This window comes from Hypomesus transpacificus, chromosome 11 (assembly GCF_021917145.1).
Source record: "Hypomesus transpacificus isolate Combined female chromosome 11, fHypTra1, whole genome shotgun sequence".
Lineage (NCBI taxonomy): Eukaryota > Metazoa > Chordata > Actinopteri > Osmeriformes > Osmeridae > Hypomesus > Hypomesus transpacificus.
The window spans coordinates 15628601-15648137 of NC_061070.1; the positions used below are offsets into that span (position 1 = coordinate 15628601).

Below are 19537 nucleotides of genomic sequence, written 5' to 3' on the forward strand. Positions count from 1 at the left end.
AAGAACTATGCGTTAAACTTAGACCATGACATTGGGGTTGCAAAAGTAGAATGGGATCGTAATATTAGATACAGTTGGTCAACTACAGTATATTTTTCTTTACAATGGATGTAAGGCGTGCTTTTATACTTTAGTTAGTTTAATATCAAAGATTCAAGCTACGATCTAAACAATTTTGTATGAATTTCACTATCAGCGAGCAGTTACACAGACTTGGGATGACTGCTACCTACCTATTCTGTTATAAATTCTGTATTGTATACACTCATCTGTCAGGAGATTGTGTTTGCCCACAAATTAGTTCTCTCTCAATTTTCCCTCACCTTCTCTCCCTCCATTATAGATGTTCAGTAGAACCAGGATGACAGTGACAGAGGCCCAGCTTGTCAGCCAGCCTGTTATGGCCTCTCAGACCACAGTTTTAAAGACACACACAGGTACAGTATGGCTGAAACTTCCTGTATTCTGTTTCTGAGAGTCTGTTTTCTCCCCGCCCTGTAAAGTCTCACTGAGGCCTCTATCTGTCAATCACAAAGACTCTGTTCCTCCAGACAAGGACCAGACAAGCCTTGCGCTTTTAGAACACTCACATATCCTGCCCTGGAGGTGTTTGTGTAAGCAAAGCTTTATTCAAACAAAGATAAGTGATGACATGAATGTGTTTGACAGTTTTAGAGCTTTTTTTAAAGTTTGAGAATAGACCGTCTTGCTAACTATAGTACATTCTAGTTTAGAAAGACCTTGCCTGAGGCTGTGCTTGCTACAAGCCTGCCAGTACTGACCTGACAGAGGAGAGAGGGAGGTGGAAAGAGACACCTCTGATGGTAACACTAAGCTGAGGTTCGCTAATTGCAGTTTTGCAGTTTTGATTCCTGGGTTGTCAAGGACCGATTGCAGAAGTGATCCATTGATTCCTCTGAATTGCTCTGTTTCTCTGTAATGTAAAACAACACACTATTAAATCATTTCAAAGTGAGGAAGTTGTGTTCATTTTTATTGTTCTATGCTGAGAATTACAACAATTACGTGTAACAGTTATTTACCTATAAATGCTTTAAATATTACAATCTTCTTTTGTGAAGCTATCCTTCCATTTCAAAATAATGTACTTACTCAAGCTGCAGCTTAAAGCTGTCCGACTCTCTGTTACACTCGTGTCCCATCCCTCAAGATATGTGATGGAGTAGTGCATTATGGGTCATGTTTGATGTTATCAGCAGTTTTTGAGTAAGCTAGGATTGTGATATCGACCACCAGGTCAAGTTCACTGATAAGAGTTCTGGTCATGAAGGTTCCAGTATGGTTCAAGGTGAATAGGTTTGTGTACAGCAGGAGGTTGGTTTAGGTCATAGAGTTCACCACAAGGTGATCCACGGTCACCTTTATGGATGCTCAAGCACATCATCTATAGACCTTTCTACGATGTCATTCAGGGCCACGTGCTACAGGGTTAGTTATCAGACGTGAAAACATGTACGTGCTTCACACAGACACACACAAACACACACTCCCACAGCTGGCTGTAGTTATCTGTCTATTCCAGGCTATAAAGGTTTTATCTCTGGTGGAGCAGGTTAGAGGCAGTGTATTGAGAGTGAGAAGGAAAAAGAACTGCAAGGTCACCTGAGAGAGACAAGCTCTGTGTTTTTAGTCTGTGTATGTTAAACCAGTGAAGCCAACTATTAGCTCAAATTGTTCCATCATACCACCAGGGCTTTCTAGCCAATGTCCGATGGTCCATTTTACTGTGGTCTGTTCCACACTCAGTTAGGTCTATGGCCGCTGTGTCACAATGACAGGCCAGCGGTTATTATTTTCCAGTATATAACGACTGAAGACAAACACAGAAGTGATTTGTGTATGAGTACTCCCTTTCACAACTCGTGTGACTCGGCAGAAATATGGGAAGATGTTTGTCTTCAGTCGTTAGTTGTCTGTGTGCTCTATACTGCCCAATTGACATCCATCCACATACAAACTCACACACACACACACACAGCTGGCTGCAGTTATATTATCTATTCCAGACTATAAATACATTATCTAAAAAAATGTGTGTGCTGCGTACTGTGTGCTACAATCAAATGAACTTAGTGACATTAAGTGAAACCAATCTGAGATAGACACATCAAGGTATCCCTTTCCTGTAACAGTTGTTTCTTGTTTTTACATTATGTTTTACATTGTCAGTTGAGTTATAATGGAGAAATGTGTCAATGTTATACAATGATTGTAGTGTGCCAAGGTCAAGAGATAAGTGACATGTACACACACTTACACGCACGCACACACTGACACACACACACACACAAACACACACACACAGACACTCATACGTTCACTCTCCCTCTCTTTAGTACACAGACACACAGACGTGCAGGAGCCAGGGCACACGTGAAGCCCGTTGTGATGAGTATCTGTTTACACGCTACTGAAAGCTGCAACACAAAGGCTGGAGTGAGTCACGGCCATGGGAGACAGTCTGTGGTTCTGCCTTCCCTATATGAACCCATGCTCAGGTTCAACCAACAGAACCAGAAAATGTGTGGTTCTCAGAAAATGTGTTCCAGATAGATTATTTTAGTGATTGTTTACGTGTGTGTGTGGGGTGCGTATGGGGCACTCCTCTTTTGTGTCTGCCCATCAGGTTAAAAACAACACGTACGCTCATATACAATATGCCCTAACAGAGAACTGGGCTTAGTGTTTTGTTAGGAAAGATCAGATTGTACAAAAACCAGCATAGAAACCACTAAAAACAATGTTACTTCACGTCCCCATAATGGGAACTGAGTAACTGACAGCCAGCCAGTCACACAGTCCTTGGTCTCAGAGCCCCTTAATAAACATAATCCCTCTCTGCCCTTCCCTAGTTAGATGGTGAGGTCATCAGTCCGATGCGGCAGACTGTCTATAGTTGCTTCACATCCGCACAGGCTACAGTTTCAGTAGACGGAGGAAGAGATAGATAAGAAAGAGGGAGAGGGAGAAAGACAGTTTCAATATTCTCTCAGAATGAATCAGAATCAAAAACCCATTCTGATTTTGATTCATTCTGAGAGAATATTTAAACTGTCTTCCTTTCAGTGAGCAAGCCCAGTCAGCCAGTGCCGCAGGGCGACCTCTGGCTCAACAGTGTACAGACAGTCAAGAATACGCCCAGACATGTTAAGCAGCACGCACACACACACACACACACACACCTCCCCCCCGGTTTATTGCTCTGTCCAGTAGCATAAACACAGTTTTGCTGTACAGTCTGAGGGAACTGCCTGGCTCTGATAACCCTGTTAAATAACCAAGCATTCAGCCCCCCCCCCCCCCCCCCCACACACACACACTTAGACTATGTACCAGCAGTTTCCAATAGGTGTAGAACTGTAAACCTGACCTCTACTTCATCCCTGAGTCATAATTAGCCACCCATAGTTAAAACACGCAGTGTTCAGATATGGTTTTCTGATATGAAGCTTGACAACAAGTAATGGTGCTTTACAGTGGCAATATCACACAGAGGGTTTTATCTCTGAACTTGGGACCAAACAGTGATTACTATGCTGATTTGCTTAATGGTTGAGTGGCACTGCAGGATCGCCTGGATGTGTTGGCAGGGACAACACGGTAGTAAGTGCAGGTCAGATAGCTGTTTACCAAGGTCTGATGGTCGGCAATCTGAGAAATAACACTGGAAATATTGAATATTCTCTCCATTACATCCAATTATTTTCTTTTCTATTTTAATTCATTACAAATGTCATTCCCTTCCGTATTCTTGTCAGCTCACTGGAAACATCTGTTCTGGCATGAAAAGGGTTAAGTAGTGTTAATTTTTTTTATTGAATGTTGAAGATGGGGAGCGAACAGGAGAAAGAAGAATCTGTGAATCATTACTGGGCCGCGCGGATGTGAGGATTCATGGGAAGACAGTGTTTCCTGTGCAGATGGCAGCCATCTTAAAATTAGAAAATGCTGAGTCACACTCTGTCATATAACATCAACAATAGGAACTGAAGTTTTGGGGTGTTTTAGGTTCCTATTTTTTTCCGTTTATGATGTTTACATGAGTTTTTATCATAAACTGGATCCTTCTTATGAACAATGGAAATACCAACACTACTACTGGTTCAAATCATCATCCTCATCGACATCATCACTCTCACGAGGTGCAAAAGCAGCAGGACAAATGGAGGAGGAGCGTGTAGGAGCATTACTCATGTCTGTTACAGTGATGTATGTTCAGTACACTGCCCAATTATGGGACTGGAGCTTCACCTGATCCCAAATGGACTTCAATGATTGGTGAGTTGGTGAAATGGGGAGTGGTCTGTGCTGTTAGAGGAAAGTACCCAAGGTTTGAAGAGGAAAGCGGGCGGGCGGGGGTGGGGTGGGGGGGATACTTCTCCCCTCTATAAGAGACACACATATTTTCCAATAAAGTCCAGTCAAGTGCTGTTGTCACTAGACCTGGTTAAAAAGATCAAGTTATCGTTTTGTTGTAAAAGGATGACACTTCAGCACTGGTTCCTGTACTGTGAGGACATTACTCTGCTCTGGTGACTCAAGAGTTACCAATTGTATATCTCTCATGCAGCACACCACATTTAAGAAACGTTAACAGCGCCAACGACAGTGTGATTGCACGTAGGATTAAAAAAGCCATTCATTGTATCGTGAAAAAATGTACAGATAATTTTAGTTCAGTCGGGCCTATTTTATGTTTTTTTTTGATAGTGTGCAGCTCTTTCTCACATAACCCCTTCATGTTGCATGAGAAAAAAAGTTCAAGGGCACTTTGTCTGGAGCTTAAGGTTGCCAACAGTTGCCTTAGGAGGCACAGTAAAACAACATTTAATTTGTTTGTTTTGAAGATGTGCTTTGATTCTCAAACCCAGGGTGGAAGTTACTGCAATAACCACAGAGGTCATAATCTCAGGTCTTTTATGTGCCTTGTGAAGATTATCTATGTATTTCAATACTTGTTTTGCATGATTAATGCTCTGGTTAAATATATTGAAATGAGTAATACTGTGTTACTGACAAGATCACTGGTCACAGTAAAATAGAGAGGGATCCTAAAACACAATCTTTTTTTGTCAATTAAAGAAAATATTGATTGTTCAATATTGCTAGTAGTTAGTAGCACATGGAGCTTACTGCCGGGATGGTTTTAATTGTGTTTTTACTGTAGATTTCTGTTCAAATAAAAGTTTAAGCACAATTCTATTTTGATGTTGAGTTTATTGCATTTTTATTTCAGTGATCATTTGTATTATATTTGGAGTTTAAATGCAACAGCTAGTCTTCTCTGGCTGTTGCACCAGTGCTTTCCTGACCTCAAAAATAAGGCTTGTAGCTGCATGTTCTGCTTAGTCAACCTTGTCACGACCACATTATCATGTCAAATATGGTTTACTTTAATTCATGATGTGAAGAGGTGGACTGAAGTGTATTCGGAATGAACTGTACTAATAGACGACCCCATTTACTCTTCATCAAACCCTCTTTTACTGCTTGAAGCTGATGCAACCATGATGCAAGTATCTGTAAGCCAGTGCCAGGATGCAGGCTGGAGAAGCAGCAGTGATGCGCACACTTACAGGCCTGATCCCCTGTCAGAAGGTCACCATCTTCTAAGGAGGAAAAGTTGTTTTCATCTTGTTTTATCAACTACACTGGGAATAGAGGCTAGCTCTACAAATATCTAGGAAACCGCACAGACAGTTTTAATGGTGGCATGCAGACTTAAGCTTAAATATTGAGAGGTCCATAAGCAATTTACTATAAAAAGCACTTTACTTTGTATGTGGAAAATAACTAATAATACAGCATATAATATGTTTGTACATTATGCGATTATGTGAAATACAAATAAAAAGTTACAAAAAAGATAAAAATAGTACAAAATACTGATTCATGGAAATAAGTCATGCAACCTTGCGCAACAACGGAGTACATTTTGAAATTCTTGAGAAAAAGCCTTTAAGAGCGTCTATTTATATTAAATTAAAGTGACCACGCTTCTTTGGATCAGCTTTACATGATATCTTCTGGTGATAGCGTCTGGTGAAGAACTGCAGTTAGCTGCCGTTTTAAGCCGTGGGTCTACTTCTCGTTGTACCATGTGAATTTGCAATGATGGTTATATTTAGCTATAAGCTACCTTAAGTAGTACTTTTCGGTTTGATAGACTGGCTGCTTATTAAACCTTAATCTTCATGTAATAATTTGGAAAGGGATTAATGTTATGGTAAAGTTGCGGTTTGAACTGTTAGACGGTGGTCGATATGGTTTTGCCTTTTTCTGACGTACTTCTGCTGTGTTGATGTCAGAACTTCCTATTTTACCTTATTGCAACATGTCTTTTTATTTTCAGTATCCTAGCCTTGCCTACTACAAACAAAGAACACTAAGGGGACAAACCAGACAGATATCCCAAAATAAGGCAGACGTGAAGTCCTGGAGTCCTAGAAAGGGCTCCATAGATACTGCACAGTTATAAACGATATGACCAATAATATGTGGACAACGCTCAGTATAAGGACACCTGCTTGTTGAACCTCTCATTCCAAAATCATGGGTATTAATATGAATTTGCTTCCCACTTTGTTTGTATAACTGCCTTCATTTTCTGGGAAGGCTTTCAAATAATTTAGACATTGGAACATTAATGCAGGATTTATTTCCATTCAACCCCAATAGCATCAGGTTGGTTGGGCACTGATGTGGGGTGATTAGACCTGGCTTGCAGAATAGAGGTGGGGGAAGGGGTGGTCAGGGGGGAAACTACATATAAATGCCCTTGGTTTATGGGAACAGGAAGCCCAACAAGTTTGTGTGTGTGAGGGTCAGGTGTCCACATTCACTAGGTCATATAGGGGTATATGGTATATGTATTTTTGTGTGGTTACATTACATTGCAAACAGATACAAAACGGTCATGCTCTTCTCAAAACATCCAAAACCTCCCACTGGTCTGCTAAGCAGTTTTGTGTTCATATAATCATTCAATTAAATCAGTGTCATGCTATGATCCATAAGCCCTACATTCCCCCAAAACATACCCCACACAAGAGTGCAGCTTCTAGTCTGGCTTACCAGCAACCGATGTGCTTCTGTACAGCTGTACCTCCCAACACCTCCCTACCCCACACATCCAAACCCACAGAGGGCATCCGCTTCAAACATGGGCTATAGTGACTGGATGTCTGCTAACAACATGATTTACAACTGGCCTGGGTGTCTTAGTCACCTGAGGAGCCTGGGGTGAGTGACGGGTGAGAACCATAGTAAGCGGCTGAAGAAGAAGAGGCCCTGAAGGGGAAGAGGGGGGAAACGCTCTTCAGGAGTGTCTTTAGGCTTCCTCATTTCTGACCTACAAGGTTGTGCAAGTTTGGTACGGAAATGTGCATGGCTCTGTCAACATGTCTTTTTATGTGTTCGCATGAGTCTCTGTGTGTGGTGGGGAACAGAGCATAGTATGAAAGAACTCCCTGCACTCAATAGAGGAAGAGATCAGACAGGGGTGTATGACCACAGTATCCTGACAGAGCTGCCTTTTGGCTGGAGTACAGTAGGGTACAGTAGAGTTAGACTATGAGTTTAAGAATAATGCAAACCCAAAGTTGACGTGCAATGTGTTTTGGATTAGAAAGAAAATGAGACTGGTGGTTCTCACAGTCATCTTGACATGATTCGTACATATTGTCATGTAAAACCCTCCCTACGTAGGGAGTCAGGTGGCTAAATGGTGAGGGAATTGGGCTAGTAATCGGAAGGTTGCTGGATCGATTCCCAGCAGTGGCCAAAAATGACGTTGTGTCCTTGGGCAAGGCACTTCACCCTACTTGCCTCAGGGGGAATGTCCCGGTACTTACTGTAAGTCGCTCTGGATAAGAGCGCCTGCTAAATGAATAAATGTCATTGTAAAACAGTGAAGGGGTTAACATTAAACCGTGCCGCTGAAGCAGGAAGCCATCCTATTCTGGACTGAGTCACATGATAGTAGTAGTAGGGACTGGCTGTGTGTCAGTGAGGGGTGTGTAATTATCTAAGCTTGTTTGTTCCAGGTTGTGGAAGTTACCGTACTTTCCATGTTCTCCTGATCAGCTGAGATAATATCTCATTCTCTCTCTATCTTCACATGGTTGGTGTGTTGGATGGGGGTAGTTATGTTTCCCGTCCACATTTTCGAAATGTTGATATGCAGTAAAAGCTGTGACTAAATCTCATTTTTATGTTTATGTATATTTTTCTGTAAACCACAAATGTGTCATCCCTCAGTGTTTTTCCCTGTTGGTTTATCAGAAAATAACTATCACATCAAGGTGTGTCAGTTTACATACGGCTAATAAAGAACACTTTGGAGTCTTTCCTTTAAAAGTAGCAAAAAAGCTTTATTTACAACAGCATTGCACAATTAAAATCCTTACATTGCAACATCAGTGCAAAATAGTAATAATAAAAAATGACATTTTTGCTACAAATGTACTGGGTCCTGTGCCTCAGAAAACTCTGTTCACGCTCAGTGCAAAACGGCCCCTAACAGACAGAATTCTGGGTACAGTAGTTTTTTTCTGTAGTGGAAGTGACCCCCTGCACTACAAGGTACACCAAGATGGCACGACCTGAGACTCACGGCTCCTCTCCGGGAATAAAGTGTGGGTTTATGAACAATATGAACAACTCCTACCAATATGGCATGATCCTGACTCTAGTTATGGAGCAGACTGCATGAAAGTACTTGTAGAACGGATATGACTGTAAAATAATATTACCACGTTTAAGCCTCAGTCTGAGTGGTGATTTTGCTTTTAGTTTCCTGCTTATGTGTTGACCCCGAGCCTACAGTATTCAGAAGCTCTTAACACCAGAGATATATACAGTACTAAATTATTACATCTTTGGTTTAAAGTTGCCAACACCAATAAGAACCAAGGCTAGACTAGACTTATGGCTGTTCACACTGATAAATGTACACTGGTAAGTGTGACGCTCGGTTCCAATCAAAATAAACCTGATAATAAAATGACATACACTTACTCAATCTGCACAGTAATAAACCATATATTTCTGGTTACAATTTTCACAAATCAAATGTTCTTTACGGGGATAAAACATTGCAAGTGCTGAAGCATTGTAAGTACTAAAGCATACTATTTCATGGATTTTAGGTTAAATAAAATAGGTGTGTAATATATTTGACTGCATTACACCTGTATTGGTATATTTAGGTGCAGAGGAACACAAAGATTTACAGTCCATAGGATACAATCACCCTCTTCTGGTCAAGATTCAGTTCACTTCCAGTAAAAATATAATTCAATCCCTTTTCATGATCAGAATAATTTTGTGTTTTCTTCTGCTTCTGTTTACTCTATTGAACTGTTGTTTAATCGACTAATACTTATGTGATCTGGGGGAGAATAGTTAAGATGATGTGCATGTCAATTATAAAAGATCAGTACCAACTTGCACAACTTGCTTACAGTAACCCTAAAAAATTGTTCACTTGTTTGGATAAAATGGTATCCTTCACAGTACCTGTTTTCCTCCACTCTGGCTCTGGTAGGGGGTACAGTAACCCCTAATACCATTTCATCATTAAAAGGGCAGTGAACTGACTGGCTTTAGTCAGTGATACAGGGAGAAGGGTCAGAGAGAGGAGGATGGAGGAGGATGGAGGAGGACTGAGAACGAACACAACCCAATGTAAATGTTCCATCACCTGCATTGGGAAAGGATGGTGGATGATCAAGTTACAAAAGGGATGGAGGAGACGAGGGGTAAGAAAATTGACCTGAGGGGTAAGAGATTGGGAGAGGAGAGGAATGAGGAAGAAGCACATTAGGAGTGTGTCGTAGGAGGACAAGAAGAAGGATGTGCTGGGGGAGGGGAACGTTGAAGAGCAGAGGGATAATAAGTATGTTGGGGAGGATGGAGTCTGTCAGTGGTGAGGTGCCATGATAAAGACAAGAGTGGAATTGGAAGCCATGCAGGCGTACACAATCGACTGAAACACAAACAAAAAAAGATGATGCTATTTTACAAAAAATAAATAGCTGTAACAAAAGCGGAGAGAATCAAACGCCAACAAAGTCAAAACAGAAAGCTGTACAAGGCACATCTGAAGCTCCACACATCGTTAACGTGGTCATCGACAAATGGTGATCCTCCATGGAATTGATCTCTGGACAAGGCAGGCATGCTCATCGGCGCTGACACACCTACATCTTTGGTGCTTGTTTGGAGTTTAGCATTCCGAATATGCAAAGACAACACAGGTGCAAAACTAATACAAACACAGGTTTGGCAGAAATTGTTATTCCCAATAGAAAATATTCCCAAGAATGTCCAAATTCCCTTTCCCAGGCGGAGATCAGGGGGGAGAGGGGGAGTACACCCACCAAGATTAAAAAAGAAAATTCTAGAAATAATAGGTCCAAGTGATCCACAAGAATGTCAACATATTTACATATGCACAGGGTCAATAAAAACATCTGACTCAGATGCTACATGTCTACTGGGGATTGCATAGGACTGGACTTGATGATTGGTCCTAGAGTCTTTCCATCATCTCCTCCGCAAAAGCATCTGTAATAGTCGTCCAATCAGGAGTGTCATCCACTGCAGAAAGGCAGGTTCTTGGTCCATCAGCAGGTTTGGTTGTGCCACCCGCCTATTCCTGTCTGTTAGGCGCTGCAAAGGACAAACAAGTGACATGTTACACACACATACAAAATACAGGAAGTGGTCAGCACAGTTCCTAACATCCTGTCTAAACCCACACTGTAAACTTTTGACTATTTGCAGGTGTTACTAACCCAGAACCTTTAGTTTTCCCTACCCACCGTCAGCTAGAGCAGGAAAGATAACCAGGTGAGCGAGAGTTTGTATTTAACTGAGAGTGAGGTTTTCCTGTGTCCTATTTGGCATTATACACTAGTGTACACTACATTCAGTTCACGATTCGATACATATCACGATATTGGGTTTCACGATAAAATACGTATCACGATATTCTGAACAAAATGAAAAATGAAAATGAAATTTTATTCATAGATTCATTTCCAAAACATGAACAATTTTCAATAACTTTCTTTGTTCTACATACAACTGAGATGACTCAGTTCAAGCGATTTCTGTGAATGCAGTGACTGCACGCGTCTGCAGAGTAGGTCGCGTTTGCGATGCATTGTGCCACGATATACATTGTTACACCTCTATTATACACACTGGACACTCACTCACCTTTTTTTATCTGTCAAACTTATGGACAAATCCTGGTCTGCTAACTATAATTACACAGCAGCCTGCGGACTGGACTCCGGCTCTTTCACATACCAAGTTTACAGCATGAGTCACATTGCTTTAACTAGGAGAGCAGAACAGTGGGGTGAAAGAAGCACTATTGTGTTAGGTCAGCTACTACAAGACAGGCTCTTGATGAAATAAACATTGTAGACTGGTGAATAGAGATGAAGAAATGAATGGAGAGATTTATGGTATTAGGGCTGAACCCATTTACCACACTAAGCTAGATTGTTCCAGATGCACTTGGCTTTGGCTTTTGTGTGTGTATGTGGGAGGGGAAAAAGACTGTGCTCGCGCATGTGTGTGTGTGTGTGTGTGGGTGCGCGTTGTGTGTCTCCTCCCCTACAATCACCTCTACAGACTTGGCAGGAGTGGTGCAGTAACAGGTGTGTGTCTTGGCACAGTGCTGTGCCTCTCGGTCCTACTGGCCTCGCCGACTGCTCTGGCAGCAGCAGGGTACAGATAAGAGCAGACTGGGCACATGAGCCTTGCGTTTCCCCTGAGAATCTCCTGGCTCGCAGAGGAAACCCTTTTAATAAATACTAGCTTCTGCTATCAAATAAATCACAGAAACAAAACGGCCTGAATTCACTCACATCTACCAAGTGGTTTTAGGTACTGAAACACAATATTTTCCAAGATTATCATAGGTTTTCCTTCATTGGTTTGGAGTGATTTTTCTTTGACGATCAAGAAAAATGAGCAGTGTTTTGGGGTTCTTTTTGAGATTCTATCCCACAGTGCTCTGGTTGTTTAAAGACACTGCAGTGGAAAGCACAAAACTCTTAGCTGTGTGGACTAAAGAGGTTTGACTGGGAGAGACACACAACAAATGACAGTAGAAGCCTTGGCCTCTGGGCATTGTGGAAACGAGGATCTTTTAAAGGAGACCAACAGGGAATAATCATGCAGGTTTTTATGTAGTACCGGAGCCATGCCAAGAACCACAGTGGCCGGAGGTTGTGAGCGTGCTCAGAGGAAACAGGTGATAAGGAAGTGGATCGACAGCTCTGATTTCTCAGAACAGGACTTGCAGCCTTGCGACACCTCCCGCCACATAACACAGAGAGGCACAAAATGACACACAATTAAGGATAAAGATGGTTGTGACTCAGTGTTTCGAAAGTTTTTGCCAGAATGTAAAAGACCTGTGAATGTGAAAAACATTTCTATGGATGAAAATTCAGCTAAAAGTCGGTGTCTAAAAGTAAATGGGAAATGAAGTGGTCATCATTATTAAAATACAATATAATTTTGATCAGCCCTGTGTAGAATTCTGCCCTCTGATCTGACTTTGACTCAACTGTGTCTTTTGAACAAACCCTGCCTGCCTCGCTCTCTCTCCACTCTCTCCCTCTCTCCTTTATTCCAAGTCTCTCTTTCTATTTCCCTTCCCACATGCCCCTCCCCCCACCCACACTTCCCTCCCCACCTTCCACCCCTGACTGACAACTGATCTGGTGTGTGAGAGAGAACAGAGTGAGGTCTGAAACAGCACGTGCAAGAAAAATACAAATCCAAAATGATCAGGGCCAGAATAAAAAGCTGAAAAACAATTTGACCCAAACTGGGAGAGTAGCCACAATCTGGAGTAGAAGACATGCAATTAGTGACTGGCTAATACATCCACAGATGTCTGCCTGCTTGCCTGCCTGCCTGTCTGCCAGTCTGTCTGTCTGCCTGTCTGAACAAACAGTCTATCTGGAGGAGAAACAAAAGAGAAAGAGTCAGAGATGGATGCAGGGGTGGAGAGGTGAGAAAAAGGCAGAACAGAAAATAGGAGATACACAATAAAAGGTACTGTGTGTATGTGAGAGAGTGTCTGTGTGCATGTGTGGATAGTACTGTGAGACAGACACTAGTGCTGCATAATGGACAAGCACAGAACTAACGCAAAGCAGATGTGTAGCCACATAAACTTATCCAAAAAAAACTAGTATCTGCCTTTTGCCCCTAAAATGCTATTCTAATGACCACTGATGGTGTACTAGACTGTTTACTAAGACATGGATTGAAAGTGGGTTATCTTAAGTTACGATTAAAACTATAGTACCTTTGGCGCAATTTTTTTGTGTGTGTTGTAAAGTTACTGATGAAGACCAGCAGGTCTGTGTAGGGTGTGTGTGTGTGTGTGTGTGTGTGTGTGTGTGTATGTGTGTGCGTGTGACAGACAGTGGAGCAGGGGATAATTAGAGCCCAGCGAGGTTCTCTGAGAGCACTAACCACAGACTAGACCATAATAAAGCTGCTCTGTCACGTACTACCCTGCTCTGGACCTGCCCAGCTAAATGGGCACACACACATTACATCACTCACTCACTCTCTTTTATTCACTAACTACAATATGTAGCTATTTGGTCAAAGGGGAAAAAAACAAGAGAAGAGAAGTTGCATATTTCACATGAGAGCTCCTTCATCATGGCGGCCATCAAACTGCTGAAGTCACATAGTGGTGCAGGGAGGAAAATGTATTGGCACCAGTCACCAGACAGTGTGCAGGGCTCACTGGTCAGTGTTGTCCCTCTAACACCTGAGAACATGAATACGGAAGACACGCAACTCCCCATGTTCCGCTTTTTTCATTGTTCTCAAAATACACAACACCCAATAGCCAAGAGAGATACACACAGCAAAACACATGTTAGCAACGTGCACCCATACGCAAGCTACACACCCAATGTTTTTTTTCTCTTTTCCTCTTTCTCCCTCACACACACACACACACCCCTGTTCTAAAATAATGTGACTTAAGACTGAGTCATAGTCTCACCTTCGAGGAGAGTAAATGCTTTATGCTCTGGCCCCTCAGGCTGTTACTACACTTTCACACACACACACACACACACACACACACACACACACACACACACACACACACACACACACACACATACAGGAGCTATTGTGCACCATTTGACAGGCCATAGAGTATCCACAGGCAGAACTAGCATTGTAAGAAGGGGGAGCTAGCTATTAGCTAGGTCAAGGACACAAAGGGAGCACTGGAGCATGAACTAGTGTGGAGAGGCTCATGTTGAGCCAGACAGGCAACTTATCAGCTGTATTTGATCCAGTCAGCGCGGCCCTTGATGCAGACAGTAAATAAGGTGATGCAACCTCCAGAAAGAGCCAACGCACTGCAGTGTATGGAGCAGCAGTCAACGCTGAGGAGTGTGTCGGCATGTCACATTTATTCTGTGTTGGCATCTCCTGCATTAGCAACATCCTATAACTTTTTTGTCTTGTGTGTCACTTTTTCTTTAGAACTTATTCTAGGGTTTACTTTTTCTCTCCTTACCTATGTTAACATGATGCAAGCTTCACAAGGGTGTGGTTGTGGGTTACTGTTCCAGCCCAGCAGCTGGCTCATACAATAGTTCAATTACCAACTGCCAATATTTCACTTGCAATTTACACTGGCTTAAGGAATCATTCATTGTTAAAATACAGGAAGGAAAACTGGTATTCATAGTGAAATGTGTGGTTTAATAGTGTTAAAATGTACATTTGTGAAAGATGGACATATTTTAAGTCTTCACTAATGAAATTACATCTGATCAATAGCTAACTGCTAGCCACTAGTATTAAAACTGCCAGCTCATGTCCTTCCAAGACTTCAACTTTCTTTTGGTTTTCCTATTGGAATAAGGTCACGCCAATCATCCTAATTGTATTAGCAGCCTTCTTTCCCGGGACTTAATGATACACAAAACCTGACATGGAGAGCCTCAGGACCTAATTTTCATTCTGATGATCAAACTGTTTTTGTCTCCTGCTTATTTCACATTCCTAGAAAAAATGCTTTTCTTTCTGATGTTATTGTGCATGCAGCTGAATAAGTACAATTAGAAAAATGACTAAATGTAGAATCAGTCTGTTATGTTGTATGTGTGTGTGTATCTTCATTAAACCTTTAAACTGGAATTACTGCTTCCTTGCGTTTTGACTGGACATCCTGTTGTGGTTGCTCGCAGCATCCCTTATCCCTTTTCATTGGTCCATTGAATTCATAAGCGACCCGTATTTTTCATCTCGGGTGGTTCAGATTGACAGGAACTCACCCCCAGCATGATGAGCATGAAGTCGTCTCCGATGCGCTGAAGCTCTTGACCGATGCGTCTCTCCTCATCAGCACGACCCTGCATGTCCCCCTCCGGTGGTGCTGGGTGTGGTCTATAGGGGCGGGCGGGGCTGGGCCACGTTTCTGGGGGTGAGGAAGGGCAAAGAATAAACATGTATGTCTGAGTCGTCACAACAGCAACCACACACCAAAGCATGTTTGTTGGAGACGACAGACATATAAATCCACCGTAGTGGCCAAGTGCCCAAAAGCTCTGTGTTAGTCAGTAGAGCTAAAGGTTTGCTGTTGGCCCTGTGAGATCACACCTGTCTTGAGGTCTGGGTTCAGGTCAAGGATCATGCAGTCTGCAGTCATTGAACCACCACGACTACATACTCCCTTCAGCTCTGGAAAACGCAATGTGGTTCCAGATAACTTCAAATGAGTGAATTCAAGAGACGCAAAGTCCAGAGTGAGACAGTTCAGAGATGTACAGTGGTTCTAAGTGTGGTTGAGTTGTGAGTATATGAATGTGTTAGACCTCTTGCTATGACTCACGTGCGTTGTGAAACTTTGTTAAAGTGTGCTTAATATCGCTCATATCCGTCAATATTGAAGGCCTGCAATATTGGTTGGGCCCGTCATAAACATCAAACACACTTTGGATTTAGATGAATCTACTGTGTACGCACACACATGCCACCACACTAATAGTTTCTATGACTGGGGAGACAAGCTCCATGATAAGTTGTTCAAGATGAGATAGTGACGGTACTAGTTTTTGTTTGTGAGCGCATTAACAGCATCCTCTTCCGGATTAAAGATTTGTTTGGAACACTCGAAAATAGAGGTCTATCTCTCTACCCTATCTCTGCCGCCTTGAGCAGTAGAAGTGGAGAATCTCTGTCTGCTTGTGGACAAAAGACCCAGGGAATTATTTTGACTGGCCGCTACATTTACTGGCTGCCTGTGGCCTCTGCAACAGTGAACGCAAATAAAGGAGACACAAGAGAATCAGACCGCTCAATCACCGCTATTATGAGCCAACTCGGGCCAAACTCCTCTACCTGTTTGTCCCAGTCCCAGACACAGTTTTTCTTCTTGACTGTGTTCAATGGTCACACTTGTTTTGTTAAGGAGGGAATGTTGTTGAGGGTGCGGGTAAGACTGAAAACACGCAAAGTGCCGTTCAAAAGCACACGCATGAGTGCATGCGTACGAGCACGCAATATGTTCGCAGTATAAATTGATCTTTGGTGGCTTGTTATGATACAAGACTGTAAACAGTGGGTCGATAAAGATCTGAGGAAACGTTCTTTCCAGGGTGGATCCACGGATCCAACGGCCTCTGTTTGCATGTTCTCGATTTTTGGAAGGGATATTTTGAGTTTGACTTACAGACATTTTATCGTAAATATCATCGCTGTATGGTTTTCTTTTTTGCCTAGTTATCCTACTTTGTCTTATGTCTGGGTATGTTACATTATATAATTTTCCCTTGGGTGCCGTTTTTAACTTGAAGGTTATTACTCTGAGAAAGAATTATGATTCAGCTATTTTTCATACAGTAACAATGCTCATGCTCTTTACACGCGCATCCCTCTTGTGTACCACCCCCCCCCCCCCCCCCCTCTTTTTTTTGATAACCTGTCACAGGACGTTTAAATTGCTGCACAGAATGGTTGCATGCTTGCTTACCATAATCTCGACCGGTATCTGATGCATTAGACATGCGCTGCAGCGCGTGGGTGATAACTTGACTAGACGGACTTGGGGTCTGCGTTGACTTGTTATGTTTCAGCAGCGGGGAGCTGGGCAGAGAATCAGAGTCGAACGAGAAATATCCGCTGGAGGACCGGGACAAAGGTCTGAACATCGGTGACCTCGAATGAAAAACAAGTAGACTATTGGGCATCGTAATTCCTCCCCGTGACGGTTCGCCTTCGCCGTAGGACTGGGGGTTGTCCGATGTCTCGGCACGGAAGGCTCGTCTGCCACCAGGATGCGATTCTCCACTTTTCTCCCTCTCATTTAGGTTGGTCGAGTCGTCTGACCAATTTCGTGGTCTGTAGGACAAATACAGTGTCACTATTAGGCTACTGCTAAGTAATTTAGAAAGTTGAGCAGTCAGCTTCTGTAGTCTATTCAAATGATCATGTTAAATGGTCGACCTAAATTGAGAGGACCCGAATTTTACGCGCACATTACGAACTCTATAGAAGCTAAATACGCCCGTCTACACGCCTCCATTGTTTGACAGAAGTGCTGATTACGGCAGTCTGAGCATAGAAAACTTGGCATCAAGTTAGAAGTCGTAATAACTGCGTCACAGCAAACACATATCTTAGCCAAGCTAACTTCCTAATTCTCCATCTAAAACCTATTCCAGAACAACTTCTCAGGTGAGCCTGAATTATTTTGAATGAATAAATTGTTCTTAATTTTACGAATGTATCCTATGCTGTTTCCTTAACACAATATGGCATATTTAAATGTAACTATAATATGTTAACAACCCGAACCTATCTTTAACCTATAGTTTAACCTAGGTCCAAACTAGGTTATTACTGGGAACGATCAAAAAGTTTCCAAAACATCCACTGGCGCATCAAATGTCCATGGTCTTAAGCACATTACATATAAAACTGTTGTGCTTCATTGCATAAGTCCCCAATACTAATACCTACTCTGAACATGAAGTAAGAGCCTAAACAACATGAGTCCAAATGCCATATTAACCCAAACGACAATTGTGGAGCATAACGACGATTATGAAGTACCAAAAGTAAGTTGTGGACGGTTTTGCGTGTATAGGCCACACCAATCTGTTATGAGAATTCTTAAAATGTTCAGAATAGGGGCAATGTAGCGCGCTATTGGACTGCCAATGATCTGACTGGCAGGCGGAAAGCCAAATGAAATGCATCCAAAACTATAGGCTACGCAACTGGTCCATTATCGCCACCCACAGGTGGGTCTCTCTCGGTTGTTAGTTACTTAGACCCATAATTGTTTAGCTATTTAAAGAGTTTTCCTCCCTTGATTTGTCTTTTAATCAACGCACAGGCCTGCTGTTAGAGTGATGGATGATGCCATTATTGTGTTCAAAGTGCCGTGTCGTCATACAGCCGACACTGTAATGTTTCGTTGTAGCCCGTACAATTATGTGTAAAGCATGCACTTTACCGTATTTTACTTTAGACAGTTTAACCAAGAAAAACCGTAACATTCTTGTATTTAAATGTATATTTTAATATCCAATAATGCTGTTGCAATAAGCCGAACCCGAGGGTGCGTTTTGAGGGTGAGGGGCTGTTTTTTCCACGGGCAATAACTTTCTCCTGCAGCCGCTATCGCGTGCTGGGAATTGGAGATAGGTACTGCCACTGTAGATCCGCTCGATCATGTAACAGATAAACATTTGTGCGACGGAACAAGATTACCAAAATAAATGGAAATGGCAAAAGCTTTTCCATAAATTGGTAATATTGACAAACGTATTTAGAGATAGTTTTACAAATAGACCAACACTGCGTTAGATTTGCAGCACAGTTTTTGCTAACGCTCATTGCGCACTCACCTGGACGAATCGGACATGTCTTAAGCGGCCTCAGTTGTGGGACATAACAGTGCTAAAAATGACAATAGTGATCGAACAACTGCAAACCCGCTAGAAAATGTTCCACAAAAATAGAGTCAAATAGCCAAAATCATATTTTTATAAGTTGGCTAAACTTTACGGCCGAGATCGAAAGAATACACTTGGTAGTCAGTGAAAAGAAATCCACCTCAAAACGTAGTCGACGGGTAAGAGTGTTCCGAGTCTTTTGTCTCTTGCGAATAGCTAGATTACAACGGAGGAACTTCCTTGCCTTCACCCGTTTGCGTCTCTGGTAGAAAACGTTGAAGCGCCAGGCTTGAGTCTTGGGATGACGCGACCAGCCTCCGCCCCTGTCAGAGGTGACCCCGCCCATCTACTGTCTGGGGTGGGGTCCCACTCAACAGCATCCTAGCGCAAGGGTTTTAACTTTCCTCTTAGAAAAAACTTAAGAGAATTTCTCTCAGATTTAAAAACTTCACAGTATAACTACATCTAAATATTATAATAAATGACAAACCTTATATAATAAACATCATGAAGAAAGTCCTACTGCATTTCCCAGCGTG

The 19537-nt window shown here is 42.2% G+C and overlaps 1 protein-coding gene across 1 annotated transcript; it reads right to left on the reverse strand.

Annotated features, from left to right (window-relative positions):
• Positions 1–8372: 8372 nt before the first annotated feature.
• On the reverse strand, positions 8373–19282 carry bcl2l11 (BCL2 like 11). The gene is made up of 4 exons (XM_047029597.1): positions 18951–19282; positions 17069–17436; positions 15372–15514; positions 8373–10695 (listed from the first exon to the last, which is right to left on the reverse strand). The coding sequence occupies exons 1-4, from the start codon at positions 18965–18967 to the stop codon at positions 10570–10572; spliced, it is 654 nt and encodes a 217-aa protein (XP_046885553.1). The 5' UTR covers positions 18968–19282; the 3' UTR covers positions 8373–10569.
• Between the last annotated feature and the right edge of the window lie 255 nt (positions 19283–19537).

What these genes read in the sequence shown, in the direction of transcription:
- bcl2l11 (XM_047029597.1), bottom strand. An exon ending in AGATACCGGTCGAGATTATG is followed by an intron (nt 15,515 to 17,068) that starts GTAAGCAAGCAT and finishes CCTCACCCCCAG; the next exon opens with AAACGTGGCCCAGCCCCGCC. An exon ending in TCATGCTCATCATGCTGGGG is followed by an intron (nt 10,696 to 15,371) that starts GTGAGTTCCTGT and finishes TGTCCTTTGCAG; the next exon opens with CGCCTAACAGACAGGAATAG.